Source organism: Mustelus asterias, unplaced genomic scaffold (assembly GCF_964213995.1).
Source record: "Mustelus asterias unplaced genomic scaffold, sMusAst1.hap1.1 HAP1_SCAFFOLD_387, whole genome shotgun sequence".
Lineage (NCBI taxonomy): Eukaryota > Metazoa > Chordata > Chondrichthyes > Carcharhiniformes > Triakidae > Mustelus > Mustelus asterias.
The window spans coordinates 186,609-206,523 of NW_027590343.1; the positions used below are offsets into that span (position 1 = coordinate 186,609).

Consider the following 19,915-nt stretch of genomic DNA (forward strand, 5'->3'; position numbering starts at 1 on the left):
CGCTACGACTCTCACCAACTTTTACAGATGCACCATCGAAAGAATTCTTTCTGGTTGTATCACAGCTTGGTCTGGGGCTCCTGCTCTGCCCAAGACCGCAAGGAACTACAAAAGGTTGTGAATATAGCCCAATCCATCACGCAAACCAGCCTCCCATCCATTGACTCTGTCTACACTTCCCGCTGCCTCGGGGAAAAGCAGCCGGCATAATAAAGGACCCCCATGCACCCCCAGACATTCTCTCTTCCACCTTCTTCCGTCGAGAAAAAGGTACAAAAGTCTGAGGTCACGTACCGACCGACTCAAGAACAGCTTCTTCCCTGCTGCTGTCAGACTTTTGAATGGACCTACCTCGCATTAAGTTGATCTTTCTCTACACCCCTAGCTATGACTGTAACACTACATTCTGCACCCTCTCCTTTCCTTCTCTATGAACGGTATGCTTTGTCTGTATAGCGCGCAAGAAACAATACTTTTCACTGTATCCCCAGTACATGTGACAATAATAAATCAAATCAAATCAATTGTCCGCATTTGGCCCATATCCCTCTATGCCCATCTTACCCATGTAACTGTCTTTTTAAAAGACAAAATTGTACCCGCCTCTACTACTACCTCTGGCAGCTCGTTCCAGACACTCACCACCCTCTGTGTGAAAAAATTGCCCCCTGGACCCTTTTGTATCTCTCCCCTCTCACCTTAAACCTCTGCCCTCCAGTTTTAGACTCCCCTACCTTTGGGAAAAGATATTGACTATCTAGCTGATCTGTGCCCCTCATTATTTTATAGACATCTTAAAGATCACCCCTCAGCCTCCTACGCTCCAGAGAAAAAAGTCCCAGTCTATCCATCCTCTCCTCATAATTCAAACCATCAAGTCCCGGTAGCATCCTAGTAAATCTTTTCTGCACTCGAACTAAACTTAGCGAATTAAGTCAGAGATGTAAATTAGAGAAATTACTTTTCTCTAATTAACCGTTCCTTATTCTGCCAACGCTGTGAAAAATCAGATGAAGTGAGTGAGCCCTCTGCCCTGCGGTGTGGACTATCTCTGCACCAAATGTTGCTGTGTGTACCGGTCATTAGTGGCGTCAATGTGTGGAGCAGGTGCTTTACAAACTTCTCCGAAAGGATTGTTAACCCTTACCGTTATGTTGAGATCCATAATCGTCCCCTGTGGATAGAAAACACGGAGAAAGGTGTTTGAGAATGTGGTAGCGTGCTCCTTCAAGGGGGCATTCCCTCACTGCCCACTGCTCGGGCAGGACCCTACGTCATGCGTGACGGGAATCTGAGCCATTGGGAGCAAGGGAACATGTCCCCGATCGGGAAATATCCGCAGTCGGAGTCGGGGGAGGAGAGTTTGATTCTGCCTGGCCAATTATTGTAAGTAGTTATTTATAATTTGCAATTGATCACAGAAGTTCGCTGACGACACCACCGGAGTGAGTCGGATCTCAAGCAATGATGAGACAGAGTTCAGGATTGAGATGGAGAATCTGGTGAACTGGAGCGGCGACAATAATCTCTCCCTCAATGTCAACAAAACGAAGGAGATTGTCATCGACTTCAGGAAGCGTAAAGGAGAACATCCCCCTGACTACATCAACGGGGACCAAGTAGAAAGGGTCGAGAGAGCTTCAGGTTTTTAGGTGTCCAGATCACCAACAACCTGTCCTGGTCCCTCCCATGCCGACACTATAGTTAAGAAAGCCCACCAACGCCTCTACTTTCTCAGAAGCCTAAGGAAATTTGGCACGTCCGCTGCGACTCTCATCAACCTTTACAGATGCCCCATAGAAAGCATCCTTTCTGGTTGTATCACAGCTTGGTCTGGGGCTCCTGCTCTGCCCAAGACCGCAAGGAACTACCCCAAATGGTCATGAATGTAGCCCAATCCATCACGCAAACCAGCCTCCCATCCATTGACTCTGTCTACACTTCCCGCTGCCTCGGGGAAAAGCAGCCAGCATAATCAAGGACCGCCCCCCCACCTCAACGCACCCCGGACATTCTCTCTTCTACTTTCTGCCGTCGGGAAAAAGATATAAAAGTCTGAGGTCACGTACCGACCGACTCAAGAACAGCTTCTTCCCTGCTGCTGCTGTCAGACTTTTGAATGGACCTACCTCGCATTGAGTTGATCTTTCTCTACACCCTAGCTGTGACTGTAACACTACATTCTGCACCCTCTCCTTTCCTTCTCTATGAACGGTATGCTTTGTCTGTAGAGCGCGCAAGAAACAATATTTTTCACTGTATGTTAATACATGTGACAATAGTAAATGAAATCACTCGGACTATTGTTGTAGGTCCCGAGGTATTTAACTGTGTAGCTTGGTGCGACAGGAAAGGTGTCTTTTTTTGTGACACATAACCCGGATACAGGTGAATGGAAACTGGTGTTTGGCTAAATTACTACACTACCCCTGAGTCATAGCTGGCATTGCTAACCAGAATGTGGAGATGCCAGCGTTGGACTGGGGTAAGCACAGTAAGAAGTCTCACAACACCATGATTTGGATGGGAATATAGTGGGCATGGTTCGTATGTTTGTAGATGACACCAATATTGGTGGCATGGTGGACAGTGAAGAAGGTTATCTCCAATTGCAGCGGGATCTTGATCAATTGGGCCAGTGGGCTGACGAATGGCAGATGGAGTTTAATTTCGACAAATGCGAGGTGATGCATTTTGGTAGATTGAACCAGGGGCAGGACTTACTCAGTTAATGGTCGGGTGTTGGGGAGAGTTACAGAACAAAGAGATCTAAGGGTACATGTTCATAGCTCCTTGAAAGTCACAGGTGGACAGAGTGGTGAAGAAGGCATTCGGCACGCTTGGTTTCATCGGTCAGAACATTGAATACAGGAGTTCGACGTCTTGTTGAAGTTGTACAAGACATTGGTAAGGCCACACTTGGAATACTGTGTACAGTTCCGGTCACCCTATTATAGAAAGGGTATTATTAAACTAGAAAGAGTGCAAAAAAGATTTACTAGGATGCTACCGGGACTTGATGGATTGAGTTATAAGGAGAGGCTGGATAGACTGGGACTTTTTTCTCTGGAGCGTAGGAGGCTGAGGGGTGATCTTATAGAGGTCTATAAAATAATGAGGGGCACAGATCAGCTAGATAGTCAATATCTTTTCCCAAAGGTAGGGGAGTCTAAAACTAGAGGGCATTGGTTTAAGGTGAGAGGGGAGAGATACAAAAGTGTCCAGAGGGGCAGTTTTTTCACACAGAGGGTGGTGAGTGTCTGGAACAAGCTGCCAGAGGTAGTAGTAGAGGCGGGTACAATTTTGTCTTTTAAAAAGCATTTAGACAGTTACATGGGTACGATGGGTATAGAGGGATATGGGCCAAATGCGGGAAATTGGGATTAGTTTATGGGATTTTAAAAAAAGGGGGCGGCATGGACAAGTTGGGCTGAAGGGCCTGTTTCCATGCTGTAAACCTCTATGACTCTATAACACCAGGTTAAAGTCCAACAGGTTTATTTGGTAGCACGAGCTTTCGGAGCCTCAAGCTCCTGCATCAGGTGAGTGAAGAGTTGTGTTCACAAACAGGTCACATACAGACACAAACTCAATTTACAAGATAATGGTTGGAATGCGAGTCTTTACAGGTAATCAAGTCTTAAAGGTACAGACAATGTGAGTGGAGAGAGGGTTAAGCACAGGTTAAAGAGATGTGTATTGTCTCCAGACAGGACAGTTAGTGAGATTTTGCAAGTCCAGGCAAGTCGTGGGGGTTACAGATAATGTGACATGAACCCAAGATCCCAGTTGAGGCCATCCTCATGTGTGCGGAACTTGGCTATCAGTCTCTGCTCAGCGATTCTGCGCTGTCGTGTGTCGTGAAGGCCGCCTTGGAGAACGCTTACCCGAAGATCAGAGGCTGAATGCCCGTGACTGCAGAAGTGCTCCGCCACAGGAAGGGAACGCTCCTGCCTGGGGATTGTCGAGCGGTGTTCATTCATCCGTTGTCGTAGCTAAACAGGATCAAGCAGTTCCCCAATTTCCCTCACTAACCATTACTTATTCTGCCAACGCTGTGATCAATCAGATGACGCGAGTGTGCCCTCTGCCCTGCGGTGGACTATCTCTGCTCCAAATGTTGCTGTGTGTCCCTGTCATTAGTGGCGTCAATGTGTGGAGCAGGTGCTTAACAATGTTCTCTGAAAGGATTGTAAATCCTCACCGTTATGTTGAGATCCGTATCCGTCCTCTATGGATAGAAAACACGGAGAGAGGTGTTTGAGAACAAGGATAAAAAGCCCATTGAACACTTTAAACCCAGCACACTAAGGCTGGCTCTGCCTGTTTCTAACATTCACTCTCCCAACACCCGCTGGGGAATTTCAAGCTGCGTTATTAATATCTCAGTAAACCACAATCTTCCCTCATTAAAATTATCCACCCAGCCCATCCTTCAAAGTGTCCATTCACTCCCATCTGTCTCTCTCTCTCTTGTGTTCGCTTGTTAGGGTGGCAGAGTGATTTGATTTAAGAACATAAGAAATAGGAGCAGGAGTAGGCCATCTTGCCCCTCGAGCCTGCCCCGCCATTCAATAAGATCATGGCTGATCTGACGTGGATCAGTACCACTTACCCGCCTGATCCCTATAACCCCTAATTCCCTCACCGATCAGGAATCCATCTATCCGTGATTTAAACATATTCAGCGAGGTAGCCTCCACCACCTCAGTGGGCAGAGAATTCCAGAGATTCACCACCCTCTGAGAGAAGAAGTTCCTCCTCAACTCTGTCCCAAACTGACCCCCCTTTGTTTTGAGGCTGTGCCCTCTAGTTCTAGCTTCCTTTCTAAGTGGAAAGAATCTCTCCCTCTCTACCCTATCCAGCCCCTTCATTATCTTATAGGTCTCTATAAGATCCCCCCTCAGCCTTCTAAATTCCAACGAGTACAAACCCAATCTGCTCAGTCTCTCCTCATAATCTTGGAATCAGGTGTACAGTTCTGGCCACCCTATGATAGAAAGAATATTATTAAACTAGAAAGAGTGCAGAAAGGATTTATAGGATGCTACCGGGACTTGATGGTTTGAGTTATGAGGAGTGTCTGGATTGATAGGGACTTTTTTTCTGGAGCACAGGAGGTTTAGTGCTGACCTTATAGAGGACTATAAAGTAATAAGGGGCTTAAATTAACTAGTCAATAGCTTTCCCAAATGTAGGGGAGCCTAAACCTAGAGGGCAGAGGTTTAAGGTGAGAGGGGAGAGATACAACAGGATCCAGAGGGGCTATTTTTTCACACAGAGGGTGGTGAGTATCTGGAACAAGCTGCCAGAGGTAGTAGTAGAGGCGGGTACAATTTTGTCTTTTACAAAGCGTTTAGACAGTTACATGGGTACGATGGGAGAGAGGGATATGGGCCAAATGTGGGCAATTGGGACTAGCTTAGGGGTTTTTAAAAAAAGGGGCAGCATGGACAAGTTGGGCCGAAGGGCCTGTTTCCATGCTGTAAACCTCGATGACTCTATGACTCCATAACTCTGCCCTGCGGTGGACTATCTCTGCTCCAAATGTTGCTGTGTGGACCTGTCATTAGTGGCGTTAATGTGTGGAGCAGGTGCTTTACAATGTTATCCGAAAGGATTGAAAATCCTTACCTTTAGGTTGAGATCCGTATCCGTCCCCTATGGATAGAAAACACGGAGAAAGGTGTTTGAGAACTAGGATTTTTATTGAACACTTTAAACACTAAGGCTGGCTCTGCCTGTTTCTAACATTCACTCTCCCAACACCCGCTGGGGAATTTCAAGCTGCGTTATTAATATCTCAGTAAACCACAATCTTCCCTCGTTAAAAATATCCACCCAGCCCATCCTTCAAAGTGTCCATTCATCCCCATCTGTTTCTCTCTCTCTTGTGTTCGCTTGTTACGGTGGCAGAGTGATTCGATTTGATTTATTATTGTCACACGTACTGGGATACAGTGAAAAGTATTGTTTCCTGTGCGCCGTACAGACAAAGCATACCGTTCATAGAGAAGGAAAGGAGAGGGTGCAGAATGCAGTGTTACAGTCACAGCTAGGGTGCAGAGAAAGATCAACTTAATGCGAGGTAGGTCCATTCAAAAGTCTGACGGCAGCAGGGAAGAAGCTGTTCTTGAGTCGGTCGGTACGTGACCTCAGACTTTTGTATCTTTTTCCCGACGGAAGAAGGTGGAAGAGAGAATGTCCGGGGTGTGTGGGGGGGGGGTCCTTGATTATGCTGGCTGCTTTTCCCCGAGGCAGCGGGAAGTGTAGACAGAGTCAATGGATGGGAGGCTGGTTTGCGTGATGGACTGGGCTACATTCACGACCTTTTGTAGTTCCTTGCGGTTTTGGGCAGAGCAGGAGCCCCAGACCAAGCTGTGATACAACCAGAAAGAATGCTTTCTATGGTGCATCTGTTAAAGTTGGTGAGAGTCGTAGCTGACATGCCAAATTTCCTTAGTCTTCTGAGAAAGTAGAGGCGTTGGTGGGACTTTCTTAACTATAGTGTCGGCATGGGGGGGACCAGGACAGGTTGTTGGTGATCTGGACACCTAAAACCTTGAAGCTCTCGACCATTTCTACTTTGTCCCCGTTGATGTAGACAGGAGCATGTTCTCCTTTACGCTTCCCGAAGTCAGTGGTTAGCACTGCTGCCTCACATGACCAGGGACCTGGGTTCATAAGTCCGGAAGATATAGGAGCAGAATTAGGCCATTCGGCCCATTGAGTCCGCTCCGCCATTCTATCATGGCTGATACGCTCCTCATCCCCATTTTCCTGCCTTCTCCCCATAACCCTTCAACCCCATTCCCAATTAAAAATCTGTCCAACTCCTCCTTAAATTTACTCACTGTCCCGGCATCCACTGCACTTTGGGGCAGCGAATTCCTCAGATTCACAACCCTTTGGGAGAAGCAGTTTCTCCTCAACTCTGTTTTAAATTTGCTGCCCCTTATCCTAAGACTATGACCTCTCGTCCAAGAATATCCCACAAGAGGAAGCATCCGCTCCACGTCTACTTTATCCATACCTTTTATCATCTTGTCCACCTCAATTTGATCTCCCCTCATTCTCCTCAGTTCCAGAGAGTGTCGGCCGAAACAGTTCAATCTCTCTTCATACGACAAACCCCTCATCTCGGGAATCAATCCAGTGAACCTCCTCCGAACTGCCTCCAATGCCAATCTTTCCCCAAATACGGGGACCTAAACTGTGCACAATACTCCAAGTGCGGCCTCACCGGGATCAGTTCCCGGCTTGGGTGACTAGCTGTGCGGAGTTTGCACGTTCTCCCCGTGTCTGCGTGGGTTTTCTCCCACAGTCCGAAAGACGTGCCGGCTAGGGTGCATTGGCCGTGCGAAATTCTCCCTCAGTGTTACCCGAACAGGCGCAGGAATGTGGCGACGAGGGGATTTTCACAGTAACTTCATTGCAGTGTTAATGTAGGCCTACTTGAGACACTAATAAATAAAATGAAACAAATAATAAACTTGTTGAAGGATTTGCCATTCTGAGTGTGTGAATACCGGTGGACACATTGGAGCCTCGTCTCTTCTATTTCCTGGAGTCAAGGTCCTGCCACCCTATCAATCCTGGATCCAATTCGCCAAATTTCCTTGGACTCATGGGTTCTTGCCTTTGCGACCAGCCTCCCGTGTGGAACTTTGTCAAAAGCCTTGCTGAAGTCCAAGAAGACTCCATCAAAAATGCATTGCCTTCATCTACACATCTGGCCGTGCCAACACTATAGTTAAGAAAACCCCACCAAGGCCTCTTCTTCCTCAGAAGACAAAGGAAATTTGGCATGTCCGCTACGACTTTCACCCAATTTTACAGATGCCCCATAGAAAGCATTCTTTCCGGTTGTATCACAGCTTGGTCTGGGGCTCCTGCTCTGCCCAAGACCGCAAGGAACTACAAAAGGTCGTGAATGTAGCCCAATCCATCACGCAAACCAGCCTCCCATCCATCGACTCTGTCTACACTTCCCGCTGCCTCGGGGGAAAAGCAGCCAGCATAATTAAGGACCCCACGCACCCCGGACATTCTCTCTTCCACCTTCTTCCATCGGGGAAAAAGATACAAAAGTCTGAGGTCACGTACCGACCGACTCAAGAACAGCTTCTTCCCTGCTGCCGTCAGACTTTTGAATGGACCGACCTCGCATTAAGTTGATCTTTCTCTACACCCTAGCTGTGACTGTAACACGACATTCTGCACTCTCTCCTTTCCTTCTCTATGAACGGTATGCTTTGTCTGTACAGCGCGCAAGAAACAATACTTTTCGCTCTATGCTAATACACGTGACAACAATTAATCAAATCAAATATAAAATTGATTTTTCTCTGCACCCTAGCTCTGACTGTAACTCTACATTCTGCACCCTCTCCTTTCCTTCTCTATGAACAGTATGCTTTGTGTAGCGCGCAAGAAACAATACTTTTCACTGTATCCCAACACATGTGACAATAATTAATCAAATCAAATCAAATCAGAGGATTGTCAGATGGGAGAGGGTCAGCGGGGAATTCTAATCCTGCCCGGATCGTTGTTGCAGATCCCAAGGTGAGGACTACCTGTCCGTAAGCTGCAAGCACAGCCCTTTCCTTTGGTGCAGGATAAAGGGTGTTGGTGACGGGATGGGAAATAGGCCTTTGGCTGTATTACTGCCCCACCTCTGAGCCACGGCTGCCATTGTTCAAACAGCTCCCCCAATCTCTCTAACACCCCCCCGTCTCTTATTCTGCCAACGCTGTGATCAATCAGATGAAGCGAGTGAGCCCTCTGCCCTGCGGTGTGGACTATCTCTGCTCCAAATGTTGCTGTGTGTCCCTGTCATTAGTGGCGTCAATGTGTGGAGCAGGTGCTTAACAATGTTATCCGAAAGGATTGAAAATCCTTACCTTTAGGTTGAGATCCGTAATCGTCCCCTGTGGATAGAAAACACGGAGAGAGGTGTTTGAGAACAAGGATAAAAAGCCCATTGAACACTTTAAACCCAGCACACTAAGGCTGGCTCTGCCTGTTTCTAACATTCGCTCTCCCAACACCCGCTGCGGAATTTCAAGCTGCGTTATTAATATCTCAGTAAACCACAATCTTCCCTCAGTAAAAATATCCACCCAGCCCATCCTTCAAAGTGTCCATTCACTCCCATCTGTCTCTCTCTCTCTTGTGTTCGCTTGTGATGGTGGCAGAGTGATTTGATTTAAGAACATAAGAACATAAGAAATAGGAGCAGGAGTAGGCCATCTAGCCCCTCGAGCCTGCCCCGCCATTCAATAAGATCATGGCTGATCTGACGTGGATCAGTTCCACTTACCCGCCTGATCCCTATAACCCCTAATTCCCTTACCGATCAGGAATCCATCTATCCGTGATTTAAACATATTCAGCGAGGTAGCCTCCACCACTTCAGTGGGCAGAGAATTCCAGAGATTCACCACCCTCCTGAGAGAAGAAGTTGCTCCTCAACTCTGTCCTAAACTGACCCCCCCTTTATTTTGAGGCTGTGCCCTCTAGTTCTAGCTTCCTTTCTAAGTGGAAAGAATCTCTCCACCTCTACCCTATCCAGCCCCTTCATTATCTTATAGGTCTCTGTAAGATCCCCCCTCAGCCTTCTAAATTCCAACGAGTACAAACCCAATCTGCTCAGTCTCTCCTCATAATCAACACCCCTCATCTCCGGTATCAACCTGGTGAACCTTCTCTGCACTCCCTCCAAGGCCAATATATCCTTCCGCAAATAAGGGGACCAATACTGCACACAGTATTCCAGCTGCGGCCTCACCAATGCCCTGTACAGATGCAGCAAGACATCTCTGCTTTTATATTCTATCCCCCTTGCGATATAGGCCAACATCCCATTTGCCTTCTTGATCACCTGTTGCACCTGCAGACTGGGGTTTTGCGTCTCATGCACAAGGACCCCCAGGTCCCTTTGCACAGTGGCATGTTGTGATTTTTTTCCATTTAGATAATAATCCAATTTGCTATTATTTCCTCCAAAGTGAATAACCTCGCATTTGTCAACCTTATATTCCATCTGCCAGATCCTCGTCCACTCACTCAGCCTGTCCAAATCTCTCTGCAGACCTTCTACGCCCTCCACACGATTCACTTCTCCACTTATCTTTGTGTCGTCTGCAAACCTTGTTACCCTACACGCAGTCCCCTCCTCCAGATCGTCTATATAAATGGTAAATAGTTGAGGCCCCAGTACCGATCCCTGCGGCACGCCACTAGTTACCATCCGCCAACCAGAAAAGCACCCATTTATTCCGACTCTCTGCTTCCTGTCGGATAGCCAATCCCCAATCCACGCTAACACCCTACCCCCAACTCCGTGTGACCCAATCTTCTTCAGCAACCTTTTGTGAGGCACCTTATCGAACGCCTTTTGGAAATCCAAAAACACCGCATCCACCGGTTCCCCTCCATCAACCGCACTAGTCACATCTTCATAAAAATCCAACAAGTTCGTCAAGCACGACTTTCCCCTCATGAATCCATGCTGCGTCTGCTTAATCGAACCATTCTTATCCAGATGGCCCGCTATTTCTTCTTTAATGATGGATTCCAGCATTTTCCCAACTACAGACATTAAGCTAACCGGCCTGTAGTTACCCAGCTTTTGTCTATTTCCTTTTTTAAACAGCGGCGTAACATTAGCCGTTTTCCAATCAACCGGCACTACCCCAGAATCCAACGAATTTTGATAAATAACCACTAACGCATCCACTATTACCTCTGACATTTCTTTCAATACCCTGGGATGCATTCCATCCGGACCCGGGGACTTGTCCACCTTCAGTCCCATTAGTCTACCAAGCACTGCCTCTCTGGTAACATTAACTGTATTGAGTACCTCTCCTCCTACCAACCTTCTATCGCTAATATTCCGTAAACGATTCGTGTCTTCCACCGTGAAGACCGACACAAAAAACTTATTTAAAGTTTCAGCCATTTCCTCATTTCCCACTATTAAATCCCCCCTCTCATCCTCCAAGGGACCGAGTTTGATTTATTATTGTCACATGTGTTAATGTACAGTGAAAAGTATTGTTTTTTGCACGCTATACAGACAAAGCATACCGTTCATAGAGAAGGAAAGTAGAGAGTGCAGAATGTAGTGTTACAGTCATAGGTCGGGTGGAGAGAAAGATCAACTTAATGCGAGGTAGGTCCATTCAAAAGTCTGACAGCAGCAGGGAAGAAGCTGTTCTTGAGTCGGTCGGTACGTGACCTCAGACTTTTGTATCTTTTTCCCGACGGAAGAAGGTGGAAGAGAGAATGTCCGGGGTGCGTGGGGGTCCTTGATTATGCCGGCTGCTTTTCCCCGAGGCAGCGGGAAGTGTAGACGGAGTCAATGGATGGGAGGCTGGTTTGCGTGATGGATTGGGTTACATTCACGACCTTTTGTAGTTCTTTGCGGTCTTGGGCAGAGCAGGAGCCCATACCAAGCTGTGATACAACCAGAAAGGATGCTTTCTATGGTGCATCTGTAAAAGTCGGTGAGGGTTGTAGCTGACATGCCAAATTTCCTTAGTCTTCTGAGAAAGTAGAGGCATTGGTGGGCTTTCTTAACTATAGTCTCGGCATGGGGGGGACTAGGACAGGTTGTTGGTGATCTGGACATCTACAAAACCTGAAGCTCTCAACAATTTCTACTTTGTCCCCGTTGATGCAGTCTGGGGCATGTTCTCCTTTACGCTTCCTGAAGTCGATGACTATCTCCTTCGTTTTGTTGACATTGAGGGAGAGATTATTGTTGCCGCACCAGTTCACCAGATTCTCTATCTCCTTCCTGTACCCTGTCTCGTCATCGTGTGAGATCAAATTTCTTTCTGAATTGCTTCCCATAGCTTTCCGACCACTGAGGTTAGACGGACTGCCGCGTAGATTCCCTTCTTGAAGGGATTGGAAAGGTGCACGTTAAATCAATCCAGAATCTTGTCAGTGACTCAGGGTGGATTCTGGACTGAGTGATGATGTTCGAGGAACAAGTTAGATATTTACGCTGAGGGACAAAAGCATGAAACATCGAAACATAGTTTGGACAGAGAGAGAATGGGATACAAGGAGAAGTGGCTAGATGGGTGGAGAACTGGCTTGGCCATAGGAGACAGAGGGTAGTGGTCGAAGAGTCTTTTTCCGGCTGGAGGTCTGTGACCAGTGGTGTTCCGCAGGGCTCTGTACTGGGACCTCTGCTATTTGTGATATATATATAAATGATTTGGAAGAAAGTGTAACTGGTGTAATCAGCAAGTTTGCGGATGACACGAAGATGGCTGGAATTGCGGATAGCGAAGAGCATTGTCGGGCAATACAGCAGGATATAGATAGGCTGGAAAATTGGGCGGAGAGGTGGCAGATGGAGTTTAATCCGGATAAATGCGAAGTGATGCATTTTGGAAGAAATAATGTAGGGAGGAGTTATACAATAAATGGCAGAGTCATCAGGAGTATAGAAACACAGAGGGACCGAGGTGTGCAAGTCCACAAATCCTTGAAGGTGGCAACACAGGTGGAGAAGGTGGTGAAGAAGGCATATGGTATGCTTGCCTTTATAGGACGGGGTATAGAGTATAAAAGCTGGAGTCTGATGATGCAGCTGTATAGAACGCTGGTTAGGCCACATTTGGAGTACTGCGTCCAGTTCTGGTCGCCGCACTACCAGAAGGACGTGGAGGCATTGGAGAGAGTGCAGAGAAGGTTTACCAGGATGTTGCCTGGTATGGAGGGTCTTAGCTATGAGGGGAGATTGGGTAGACTGGGGTTGTTCTCCTTGGAAAGACGGAGAATGAGGGGAGATCTAATAGAGGTATACAAGATTATGAAGGGTATAGATTGGGTGAACAGTGGGAAGCTTTTTCCCAGGTCGGAGGTGACGATCACGAGGGGTCACGGGCTCAAGCTGAGAGGGGCGAAGTATAACTCAGACATCAGAGGGACGTTTTTTACACAGAGGGTGGTGGGGGCCTGGAATGCGCTGCCAAGTAGGGTGGTGGAGGCAGGCACGCTGACATCGTTTAAGACTTACCTGGATAGTCACATGAGCAGCCTGGGAACGGAGGGATACAAACGATTGGTCTAGTTGGACCAAGGAGCGGCACAGGCTTGGAGGGCCGAAGGGCCTGTTTCCTGTGCTGTACTGTTCTTTGTTCTTTGTTCTTTGACTACCACAATAATTTAACAACAATAATGGCAATAGTGCCTTTAAAATGGCTATTCTGGCAGAGAGTGAAGCATGCTGGGAATTTTGGTCAACTTAAAGATTAAAAACCAGATGCAGGTCGTAAAGAGCACTCTGGTCTGGGGGCTGTGATCTGAAGCTTCCAGTGTTTGGTCAGATCAGAGAAGTTGTTCATATTAACTGAGACATTGTGGCTCCAATTTTTATGGCTGCTATGTATGGGACATGTCAAATTATGGTTTCGTTTAAAAGTAGTTTCACTGGATGTTCGAGCCATGTGACCGGTTCCTGGTTACACAGTTGGCTGGATGACAGAGAATCTTCCGGAAGCAAGTGGAGAGTTATGGATAAAAGACGCGAGAGTCCTTTGTTTGGCAGCGATAACTCCAGGAGAACAGCCATCGCGACAAAGCCTGTACCCTGAAGGATGCTTCAGAGAAGAAGAAGATAGATTCTACATCGAGGATGTTCCTTGGCCAAGGTTTTCCTCAACTCGGTCGTAGCTATTTTCAGTAAAATAGTTAAAGTTGATATTCAGATATTAAGAGTTGATTCCGATACTAAGAGTTGATATTAAGAGTGTAATGTTTAAAGTTGATGTTCAGTTCGAGTTAAAGTTCAGTAAAGAGTTAATGAGTTGCAACTCTTTATGTTTGAGTTGGTACTGGGAGTGTTAAATAAAGATATAATTGAATTACTGTCCTTGTAAGTCTCATTAAACTGGAATGCCTGGAAGGTGCTTAAGTTAAAGCTCTATAACAGTCGAGACATCAAAACATAGAAGACAGGAGCAGGAGGAGGCCATTCGGCCCTTCCAGTCTGCACCGACCACAATCCCACCCAGGCCCTACCCCCACATATTTTACCCGCTAATCCCTCTAACCTACGCATCCCAGGACTCTAAGGGGCAATTTTTAACCTGGCCAATCAACCTAACCCGCACATCTTTGGACAGTGGGAGGAAACCGGAGGCACCCGGAGGAAACCCACGCAGACACGAGGAGAATGTGCAAACTCTACACAGACAGTGACCCGAGCCGGGAATCGAACCCGGGACCCTGGAGCTGTGAAGCCGCAGTGCTAACCACTGTGCTACCGTGCCGCCTTTCACCCCATAACCTTCGATCCCATTCGCCCCAAGTGCTCTATCCAGCCGCCTCTTGAATACATTCAATGTTTTGGCATCAACTACTTCCTGTGGGAATGAATCCCACAGGCTCACCGGGTGAAGAAATGTCTCCCCACCTCCGTCCTAAATGGTCTACCCCGAATCCTCAGACTGTGACCCCCCCTGGGTTCATTCTTGTGAACCAGGGACTAAAATAACTCAGCTGGATTGTTCCACCATCGGAGAGGGAGTCAGATCGAATCGCGGAGTTGAGTATTGACTCAGCACTTGCTGCAGTGTCAGACTTCTTGCCGCACTCAGAGCGATGATCTGGGCCTCGGACACTTATCATTCTGACTGAGAGGGGAGACGTTACCTCTGATCCCCGGTTGCCATTGTAGTCCAGGATCAAACAGTTCCCACAATTTCTTTAACCCACCGGTTCTTATTTTTCCAACGCCGCGGAAAATCAGATGAAGCGAGTGTGCCCTCTGCCCTGCGGTGGACTATCTCTGCTCCCAATGTTGCTGTGTGTACCTGTCATTAGTGGCGTCAATGTGTGGAGCAGGTGCTTAACAATGTTATCCGAAAGGATTGTAAATCCTTACCTTTATGTTGATTTCCATAACTGTCCCCTGTGGATAGAAAACACGGAGAGAGGTCATAGAAATCATAGAATCATAGAAACCCTACAGTACAGAAAGAGGCCATTCGGCCCATCGAGTCTGCACCGACCACAATCCCACCCAGGCCCTACCCCCATATCCCTACATATTTTTACCCGCCAATCCCTCTAATCTACAAACCTCAGGACACGAAGGGGCAATTTTAGCATGGCCAATCAACCTAACCCGCACATCTTTGGACTGTGGGAGGAAACCGGAGCACCCGGAGGAAACCCACGCAGACACGAGGAGAATGTGCAAACTCCACACAGACAGTGACCCGAGCCGGGAATCGAACCCGGGTCCCTGGAGCTGTGAAGCAGCAGTGCTAACCACTGTGCTACCGTGCCGCCCATGGTGTTTGAGAATAAGGATAAAAAGCCCATTGAACACTTTAAACCCAGCACACTAAGGCTGGCTCTGCCTGATTCTAACATTCACTCTCCCAACACCCGCTGGGGAATTTCAAGCTGCGTTATTAATATCTCAGTAAACCACAATCTTCCCTCGTTAAAAATATCCACCCAGCCCATCCTTCAAAGTGTCCATTCACTCCCATCTGTTTCTCTCTCTCTTGTGTTCACTTGTTACGGTGGCACAGTGATGTTGTTTCTTGCGCGCTATACAGACAAAGCATACCGTTCATAGAGAAGGAAAGGAGAGGGTGCAGAATGCAGTGTTATAGTCACAGCTAGGGTGTAGAGAAAGATCAACTAATGCGAGGTAGGTCCATTCAAAAGTCTGACAGCAGCAGGGAAGAAGCTATTCTTGAGTCGGTCGGTACGTGACCTCAGACTTTTGTATCTTTTTCCCGACGGAAGAAGGTGGAAGAGAGAATGTCCGGGGTGCGTCGGGGGGATCCTTGATTATGCTGTCTGCTTTTCCCCAAGGCAGCGGGAAGTGTAGACAGAGTCAATGGATGGGAGGCTGGTTTGCGTGATGGATTGGGCTACATTCGCATCCTTTTGTAGTTCCTTGCGGTCTTGGGCAGAGCAGGAGCCCAGACCAAGCTGTGATACATCCAGAAAGAATGCTTTCTATTGTGTATCTGCAAAGGTTGGCGAGATTCACAGCTGACATGCCAAATTTCCTTCGTCTTCTGAGAAGGTAGAGGCATTGGTGGGCTTGCTTAACGATTGTGTCGGTGTGGGGGGGACCAGGACAGGTTGTTGATGATCTGGACACCTAAAAACCTGAAGCTCTCAAGTCTTCCTACTTCGTCCCCTGGAACATCTCGATAACAAGGACACCTATGTCAGACTCCTATTTGTTGACTCCAGCTCATCTTCAACACTATTATTCGCATGAAACCCATCTCCAAACTCCGTGGCCTGGGCCTCGGCTCCTCCCTCTGCGACTGGATCCTGAACTTCCTAACTCACAGACCACAATCAGGAAGGATCGGCAACAGCACCTCCTCCGCGATCATCCTCAACCCCGGTGCCCCACAAGGCTGTGTTCTCAGCCCCCTACTATACTCCTTATACACCTCTGACTGTGCGGCCAAATTCCCCTCCAACTCGATTTTCAAGTTTGCTGACGACACCACCGTAGTGGGTCAGATCTCAAACAATGACGAGACAGAGTACAGGAATGAGAGAGAGAATCTGGTGAACTGGTGCAGCAACAATAATCTCTCCCTCAATGCCAACAAAACGAAGGAGATTGTCATCGACTTCAGGAAGCGTAAAGGAGAACCTGCCCCTGTCTACATCAACGGGGACGAAGTAGAAAGGGTCAGAAGGGGGTAGAAAGGTACAGTGTTATTAGAAAAGGATTGTAAATCCTTACCTTTACTTTGAGATCCGTATCCGTTCCCTATGGATAGAAAACACGGAGAGAGGTGTTTGAGAACAAGGATAAAAAGCCCATTGAACACTTTAAACCCAGCACACTAAGGCTGGCTCTGCCTGTTTCTAACATTCACTCTCCCAACACCCGCTGCGGAATTTCAAGCTGCGTTATTAATATCTCAGTAAACCACAATCTTCCCTCGTTAAAAATATCCACCCGGCCCATCCTTCAAAGTGTCCATTCACTCCCGTCTGTTTCTCTCTCTCTTGTGTTCGCTTGTTAGGGTGGCAGAGTGATTCGATTTGATTTATTATTGTCACACGTAATAGCGTACAGTGAAAAGTGTTGTTTCTTGCACGCTCTGCAGACAAAGCATACCGTTCATAGAGAAGGAAAGGAGAGGGTGCAGAATGTAGTGTTACAGTCACAGCTAGGGGTGTAGAGAAAGATCAACTTAACGCGAGGTCGATCCATCTGACAGCAGCAGGGAAGAAGCTGTTCTTGAGTCGGTCGGTACGTGACCTCAGACTTTTGTATCTTTTTCCCGACGGAAGAAGGTGGAAGAGAGAATGTCCGGGGTTGCGAGGGGGTCCTTAATTATGCCGGCTGCTTTTCCCCCGAGGCAGCGGGAAGTGTAGACAGAGTCAATGGATGGGAGGCTGGTTTGCGTGATGGATTGGTTTGATTTGATTTGATTTATTATTGTCAGAGGGGGGATCTCTTTGTGAGATTCCCCCCCCCTCTGAACGCCAGCGAAAACAATCCTAACCTCGTCAATTTCTCCTCAAACATCAGTCCCGCCATCCCCGGAATCAGCCTGGTAAACCTTCGCTGCGCTCCCTCGAGAGCAAGAACATCCTTCCTCAGGAAAGGAGACCAAAACTGCACACAATACTCTCGGTGTGGCCTCACCAAGGCCCTGTATAATTGTAACAACACATCCCTGCTCCTGTAGTCGAAACCTCTCGCAATGAAGGCCAACATCCCAATTGCCTTCCTTACCGCCTGCTGCACCTGCATGCTTACCTTCAGCGACTGGTGCACCCAGGTCCCTCTGCTCACTCCCCTCTCCCAATTTACAGCCACTCAGGTACTAATCTGCCTTCTTGTTTTTGCTTCCAAAGTGAATAACCGTCACATTTTATCCAAATTATACTGCATCGCCACGACCACTGAAAAACGTGACGTTAGTCAGAGGCAGTGATGCGAATCAGAGACTAAAATAACTCAGCTGGATTGTTCCACCATCGGAGAGGGAGTCAGATCGAATCGCGGAGTTGAGTATTGACTCAGCACTTGCTGCAGTGCCAGATTCTTGCCGCACTCAGAGCGATGATCTGGGCCTCGGACACTTATCATTCTGACTGAGAGGGGAGACGTTACCTCTGATCCCCGGCTGCCATTGTAGTCCAGGATCAAACAGTTCCCACAATTTCTTTAACCCACCGGTTCTTATTTTTCCAACGCCGCGGAAAATCAGATGAAGCGAGTGAGCCCTCTGCCCTGCGGTGGACTATCTCTGCTCCAAATGTTGCTGTGTGTACCTGTCATTAGTGGCGTCAATGTGTGGAGCAGGTGCTTAACAATGTTATCCAAAAGGATTGTAAATCCTTACCTTTATGTTGATTTCCATAACTGTCCCCTGTGGATAGAAAACACGGAGAGAGGTCATAGAAATCATAGAAACCCTACAGTACAGAAAGAGGCCATTCGGCCCATCGAGTCTGCACCGACCACAATCCCACCCAGGCCCTACCCCCATATCCCTACATATTTTTACCCGCCAATCCCTCTAATCTACAAACCTCAGGACACGAAGGGGCAATTTTAACCTGGCCAATCAACCTAACCCGCACATCTTTGGACTGTGGGAGGAAACCGGAGCACCCGGAGGAAACCCACGCGGTCACGAGGAGAATGTGCAAACTCCACACAAGCAGTGACCCGAGCCGGGAATCGAACCCAGGTCCCTGGAGCTGTGAAGCAGCAGTGCTAACCACTGTGCTACCGTGCCGCCCATGGTGTTTGAGAACAAGGATAAAAAGCCCATTGAACACTTTAAACCCAGCACACTAAGGCTGGCTCTGCCTGATTCTAACATTCACTCTCCCAACACCCGCTGGGGAATTTCAAGCTGCGTTATTAATATCTCAGTAAACCACAATCTTCCCTCGTTAAAAATATCCACCCAGCCCATCCTTCAAAGTGTCCATTCACTCCCATCTGTTTCTCTCTCTCTTGTGTTCGCTTGTTAGGGTGGCAGAGTGATTCGATTTGATTTATTATTGTCACATGTAATAATATACATTGAAAAGTGTTGTTTCTTGCGCGCTATACAGACAAAGCATACCGTTCATAGAGAAGGAAAGGAGAGAGTGCAGAATGCAGTGTTATAGTCACAGCTAGGGTGTAGAGAAAGATCAACTAAGGCGAGGTAGGTCCATTCAAAAGTCTGACAGCAGCAGGGAAGAAGCTATTCTTGAGTCGGTCGGTACGTGACCTCAGACTTTTGTATCTTTTTCCCGACGGAAGAAGGTGGAAGAGAGAATGTCCGGGGTGCGTCGGGGGGATCCTTGATTATGCTGTCTGCTTTTCCCCAAGGCAGCGGGAAGTGTAGACAGAGTCAATGGATGGGAGGCTGGTTTGCGTGATGGATTGGGCTACATTCGCAACCTTTTGTAGTTCCTTGCGGTCTTGGGCAGAGCAGGAGCCCAGACCAAGCTGTGGTACAACCAGAAAGAATGCTTTCTATTGTGTATCTGCAAAGGTTGGCGAGATTCACAGCTGACATGCCAAATTTCCTTCGTCTTCTGAGAAGGTAGAGGCATTGGTGGGCTTGCTTAACGATTGTGTCGGTGTGGGGGGGACCAGGACAGGTTGTTGATGATCTGGACACCTAAAAACCTGAAGCTCTCAAGTCTTCCTACTTCGTCCCCTGGAACATCTCGATAACAAGGACACCTATGTCAGACTCCTATTTGTTGGCTACAGCTCATCTTCAACACTATTATTCGCATGAAACCCATCTCCAAACTCCGTGGCCTGGGCCTCGGCTCCTCCCTCTGCGACTGGATCCTGAACTTCCCAACTCACAGACCACAATCAGGAAGGATCGGCAACAGCACCTCCTCCGCGATCATCCTCAACACC

General features: G+C 47.7%; 1 protein-coding gene across 1 annotated transcript in view; it reads right to left on the reverse strand.

Moving 5' to 3' along the window:
- Positions 1-19,915, reverse strand: part of LOC144486542 (uncharacterized) — a 175,423-nt gene that overhangs the window by 99,888 nt on the left and 55,620 nt on the right. Inside the window, exons 12-17 of the mRNA XM_078204592.1 lie at positions 16,763-16,789; positions 14,915-14,941; positions 8,907-8,933; positions 5,635-5,661; positions 4,205-4,231; positions 1,148-1,174 (exon numbers count right to left, since the gene is read on the reverse strand). Of these exons, the coding sequence (XP_078060718.1) occupies positions 1,148-1,174; positions 4,205-4,231; positions 5,635-5,661; positions 8,907-8,933; positions 14,915-14,941; positions 16,763-16,789 (162 nt within the window). The remainder of the gene's footprint in view (positions 1-1,147; positions 1,175-4,204; positions 4,232-5,634; positions 5,662-8,906; positions 8,934-14,914; positions 14,942-16,762; positions 16,790-19,915) is intronic.